The sequence below is a fragment of the Mastigoproctus giganteus genome, chromosome 4 (assembly GCF_048544385.1).
Source record: "Mastigoproctus giganteus isolate SK-2022 chromosome 4, ASM4854438v1, whole genome shotgun sequence".
NCBI lineage: Eukaryota > Metazoa > Arthropoda > Arachnida > Uropygi > Thelyphonidae > Mastigoproctus > Mastigoproctus giganteus.
In genome coordinates, this window is record NC_143578.1 from 235163319 (window position 1) to 235169318 (window position 6000).

General features: G+C 40.2%; 1 protein-coding gene across 1 annotated transcript in view; it reads right to left on the minus strand.

Annotated features, from left to right (window-relative positions):
- LOC150087510 (lysosomal cobalamin transport escort protein LMBD1-like) overlaps nucleotides 1-6000 on the minus strand; it is a 104882-nt gene extending 98882 nt beyond the window's left edge. Inside the window, exon 1 of the mRNA XM_090372106.1 lies at nucleotides 5756-6000. Coding sequence (XP_090228232.1) covers nucleotides 5756-5815 — 60 coding nt within the window. The 5' untranslated portion in view covers nucleotides 5816-6000. The remainder of the gene's footprint in view (nucleotides 1-5755) is intronic.

Sequence of the window (6000 nt, forward strand, 5' to 3'; positions counted from 1 at the left end):
CCATATGCCTCATTAGTTCATCTGACATCCATTTTGGCCTAAACCTTGAACAATATTTCTTAGTTGGTATGTAAAGCCTAGTAGCTTCCCAGATAAGTTCTTTGAATGCTTCCCATTTTGAATTTGCTGTTGGTAACATCATCAGTTGGTCCCACTGTATAGAATTTAAATACTTGTCTCAGTCCATCGTAGTCGCCTTTACGGAAGCAATAACCCTTCCCTTTACCCCTGATGGTAGTTACCTCTTTGAGTAAATCCCACTTCAGCACACTGTGATCACTGCCACCTAGTGGTTCATTTATCTGCAGATTCTTAATGCATGAAGAATCACTGCTGATAATCAAATCAAGAGTATTACTCCCTCTAGTTGCCTCCCAAACATGCTGATGTAGAAAACAATCATCCAATAAATCCACAAAAGCCCTGCTAGTGTGTGAGTAACCAGCCCCCAAATTCCAGTCAATATCTGGGAAATTAAAATCTCCCATTATAAGACTCTCTGATTTACTGGCCCACTCTATTTCCCTGTACAGTTCCTTATTATACTCATCATATTACCTCAAATTCATCAAATTTATTTACTAAACTCCTAGCATTGGTGTACACGCAAGTATACCTGCACCTGTTTCTATTCTTAGCTACCCTAACACAACCCATGTGTTTACTTGTAAGTTTACTTGTAAACTTATTTAAGTTGCTGACCTCCACTACAATAGATGAAATTTTGTCAAACTATCAACCACCCACTGGCTAAAGGTGAATTTCTGCACATTTATTCTATAATTCTTTCCTCAATTAGAATTTATGTCCCCTCAGGCAATTAATCTGGGCAAGAGGAAGAATCCCATCAGCATTGAGCTTGCTCAAACCATTCAAGACCTTACACAACTCAATCTGATCGCCTCGCAGGTGCTTAGTTTCCAGAAGCTGCAGTTTGCAGAACTTAAGCCTTTCTTGGTAACGCCATTCCTTTGTTCCACTCACCACACTCACTGCCCTACTCTGTACTCATTCCAGCAGCTCTACATCTTTCCTAAAATGAGGCCTCCAGACCTGTTTACAGTACTCAAAGTATGGCCTGACCATTGCCTCATACAAGAGGACAATCACCCCCTTATCCCTACTAGCAAAATTCCTATTGACAAGACACTATGAGCTACTCTTGCAGACTGTCTGCATTGTTCAGAAAACTTCATATCTGACTGTACAATTACTCCCACGTCCTTTTCATTCTCTACAACCCTGAGTGTAGTACCACACAGTTGATACATTACTTTGGGGTTACTGCAACCCATATGGAGTACTTTGCATTTGTCAATGTTAAACTTGAGTTGCTGCCTCTCAGCCTATCTGCTCAACTTTTTCAGATCCTGTTGCAGTAGCATACTATCATTACTGTCATTAACAGCCATGCTAATCTTCGTATCGTCTGCAAACTTAGACAATAACGATGATATACCTTCATCAATATTATTGATAAATAGCGAAACCAACAATTGGCCTAACACCAAACCCTGGGGAACTCCACTAATAACATTAGGCCATGAAGAGCAGTCCATTGATAATCACTCTGTCTTCACCCACTCAACCATCCTTTCATCCATTGTAGCAACTTGCCCTTAATGCCAAACTGCTTCAATTTGTACAGTAGTCTTCCATGCGCAACAGTGTCAAAAGCTTTCCTGAAATCCAAATATATGATAACAAAATAATTTTTTGCATCCAGTTCCTTTGTAACCACATCATAATAACCAATCAAATTTGTCAGACAAGACTTTCCCTTAACAAACCCATGCTGTGTCTGAATTATTGCTGCAGTCTTGTCTAGATGCATCTTTAACCAGTGACTCCATTATTTTACCCAGAACAGAAACTAACTGGTCTGTAATTACTCGTGTCACCCTTTGATCCCCCTTTGTGAATTGGGGATACATTTGCACATCTCCAGTCCGTGGGAACCTCCCCTGAGTCCAAGGATGCTCTCATAATTATGGCTAGGGGTTTGCTTAGTTGCTTTGCCACCTCCTTTAATATAACTGGATAGATCCCATCCACCCCAGGTGCTTTTCTTATGTTTAACTTCAACAATTTATCCTCCACTTTGCTCTCAGTTATTACAAAATCATTAAGTACCCTGCTACAATTTAGCATTAGCATTAGTAGAGGCATTTGATGCAAGAAAGCAAGCTTATGCAGCATCAGCCAAAAAAAAAAAAAAAAGTAACATAAATAAATAAAAATAACCACTTCCACTTTACCCCTCTGTTCGTTCGAAATACCTGTCCAGCTGAGCCTTAAACTTATTTAGGCTATCAACTTCCACGACAAGGGATGGAAGTCTGTTCCACCCACCAACCACCCGCTGGCTAAAGGCAAATTTCCGCACATCTATCCTACATCTGTCTTTCCTCAATTTGAATTTATGCCCTCTCAGGTGATTTTTCTGAGCTAGAGGAAGAATCCCATCAGCATTGAGCATGCTCAAACCATTCAAGGCTTTGTACACCTCTATCAGATCACCCCGCTGGTGCCTAGTTTCCAGACACTGTAATTTGCAAAACTTAAGCCTTTCTTCGTAAGAGAACCCCTTTGTCCCATTCACCAATCTAGTTGCCCTTCTCTGTACTCGTTCCAGCAGCTCTACATCCTTCCTGAAATGAGGCCTCCAGGCCTGTATACAGTACTCTAGGTGTGGCCTGACCATTGCCTTATACAAGGGAATAATCACCTCCTTATCCCTGCTAGAAAAATTCCTATATATCATTGACAATACACCATGAGCTACTCTTGCAGCTCGTCTGCACTGCTCAGAGAACTTCATATCTGCCTGCACCACCACCCCCAGGTCCCTTTCATTCTCTACCACTGTCAGTGTAGTACCACAGAGTTGATACGTTGCTCTGGGGTTGCTGTTTCCCATATGTAGTACTTTACATTTGTCAATGTTAAACTTCATTTGCCACCTCGAAGCCCATCTGCTCAACCTTTCCAAATCCTGTTGCAGCAGCATAGTGTCAGTAGTGTCCTTGACAACCCTGCCAACCTTCGTATCGTCTGCAAACTTGGACATTAAGCCTGATATACCATCATCAATATCATTTATAAATACAGAAAACAATAAAGGCCCCAATACTGAACCCTGAGGGACTCCTCTAATAACATTAGTCCACGATGAGCAGTGTCCATTGATTACCACTCTCTGTCTTCTCCCCCTCAACCACCCCTTTATCCATAGCAGCAACTTGCCTCCAATGCCACACTGCTCCAATTTGTGCAGCAGTCTTCCATGTGCAACAGTATCAAAAGCCTTTCTAAGATCCAAGTATATAATATCAAAGTTATTCCCTGCATCCAGTTCTTTTGTGACTGCATCATAGTATCCAATCAAATTGGTCAGGCAAGACTTCCCCTTAACAAAACCATGCTGTGTCCTAGCTATAACTGAAGTCTTGTCTAGATGATCCTGCAGTGCTTCTTTCACCAGTGCCTCCATTAATTTTCCGGGAACAGAAGTTAAACTCACAGGTCTATAATTACTTGTGTCAGCCTTTGATCCCCCTTTGTGAATTGGGGTCACATTTGCACATCTCCAGTCAATGGGTACCTCCCCTGAGTCCAAGGAAGCTCTCATAATTATGGCTAAGGGTTTGCTTACCTCCTTTGCTGCCTCCTTTAATATAACTGGATAGATCCCATCCACCCCAGGTGCCTTTCTTGTGTTTATCTTCAACAATTTCTCCTCCACTTTGCTCTCAGTTATTACAAGATTCTCTAGCTTACTGCTAGAGTTGAATACACCTCTGGCATTCCCCTCGCTGAATAACTCCTCATGTGTGAATGTCGATGCAAAATATTCATTTAGTTTGTTAGCTACCCGAGCAGGGTCATCAACAGTTGACCCATCGATCTCAAGTGGACCAATCTGATTCATCCCCTTCCTTCTAGAGTTTACATAAGTAAAGAACTCTTTGCTGTTTTTCTTTGCATCCCTTGCCAAGGATCTCTCGTAATCTGCCTTCGCCTGCCTAACCTCCTTTGTAACTTGGTTACAGATCAACTTGTATCTATCATAGGCGTCCGTGTCACGTGTTAATTTGTATGTATCCCATGCATTTTTCTTCTCTGCCATATGCCTCATTAGTTCATCTGACAACCATTTAGGCCTAAACCTTGAACAATATTTCTTAGTTGGTATGTAAAGCCTAGTAGCTTCCACGATAAGTTCTTTGAATGCTTCCCATTTTGAATTTGCTGTTGGCAATATCATCAGTTGATTCCACTGTATAGAATTTAAATACTGTCTCAGTCCATTGTAGTCGCCTTTATGAAAGCAATACCCCTTCCCTTTACCCCTAATGGTAGTTACCTCTTTGAGTAACTCCCACTTCAGCACACTGTGATCACTGCCACCAAGTGGTTCATTTATCTGCAGATTCTTAATGCATGAAGAATCACTACTGATAATCAAATCAAGAGTATTACTCCCTCTAATTGCCTCCCGAACATGCTGATGTAGAAAACAATCATCCAATAAATCCACAAAAGCCTTGCTACTGTGTGAGTGACCAGCCTCCAAATTCCAGTCAATATCTGGGAAATTAAAATCCCCCATTATAAGACTCTCTGATTTACTGGCCCACTCTATTTCTCCGAACAGTTTCTTATTATACTCATCAGAGTCATTAGGCCTATAGCACACTCGTACTCTCAATTTTGATCTCCCAATGCTTATGTCACACCAAACTGACTCGACACTGCACTGTCCAGCGATGTCGACTGGCTTCACTTCCTTGGATTTTATGTGTTTTTTAACTAATAGCATAACCCCTCCTCCCTTCCTATCCTGTCTGTAGACATTGTACTCCCCAAATTCCAGTTCTGCATTTCTTATATCTGTGTGACACCACGTCTCTGAAATCCCCACAATATCTGCCTTTGATGTTTTGAGCAATACCTCAAATTCATCAAATTTATTTACTAAACTCCTAGCATTGGTGTACACACAAGTATACATGCACCTGTTCTTTTTCTTAGCTACCCTAACACAACCCATGTGTTTACTTGTACCCCAATGATTCCCAGCAGTCTCTGAAATATCCTGCATCTTATTTTCCAGGCTGCGGCTCATTCCAATAGAAGCAGTGCAAGAATCACTTTCACCTCTGCCAGTGGCTACTGTTAATCTATTAGTCCTTGTATCCCCCCAATCTAGCAGTTTTCCGACCCACCTAACATTGCCTCGATAGCATCAGCAAACAAACCTTCTGCCATTTTCAAACCTTAATAATTCCTCATGTGTGAATGTAGATGCAAAATACTCATTATTATGATACAATCTTAACAGGAAAGACATCATACGGTGTTTTAATGATAGGAATATCTCTTTTCTTATACAAATTAGAGGATATGCACATAAATTAAGCAGACTAGATTTAAGAAAATTCTCTTTTCTTGTAGGAGTAGTAGCATTACGTAAATTTAAGAAATGGAGGGAGGGAGAGAGAGAGAGAATCATTGAGTAAAGTAACTTTTTTTTTTTTAAGGTAAGACTGATACCGAATAAACCTGACTGCCCATAAATTACTGCCTTTATTAGTAAAAGTATAATAGCAGTGATGGAATTGGATTTTTGTCACTAAATGTATGGCATTAATTACTATAAACTTTTATTTTTCTTTGACTACCAGTATAACATACTACCAACAAATCCCCATTTCCATCCCTGCACAAAATATTTTCAATTAGACACACTTACAAAAATAACTAAAACGAAAGGAACCCATCCAGCAGCTGCAACGCCATCAGGAAGAGCCATTTCTAAATGTCAACACAAATCACCACTCCCAAGATTAATTAAATATATGTACAAATAAGCGATTAGCCAGGAACAATAATATGCATTTAATCCATTCAATGGCTTACGTACGATCTAACTGCACTGAATTTTGAAATAACGAAATGAAAACAAATATCTTTAACACATCAACTGACAATCAACAT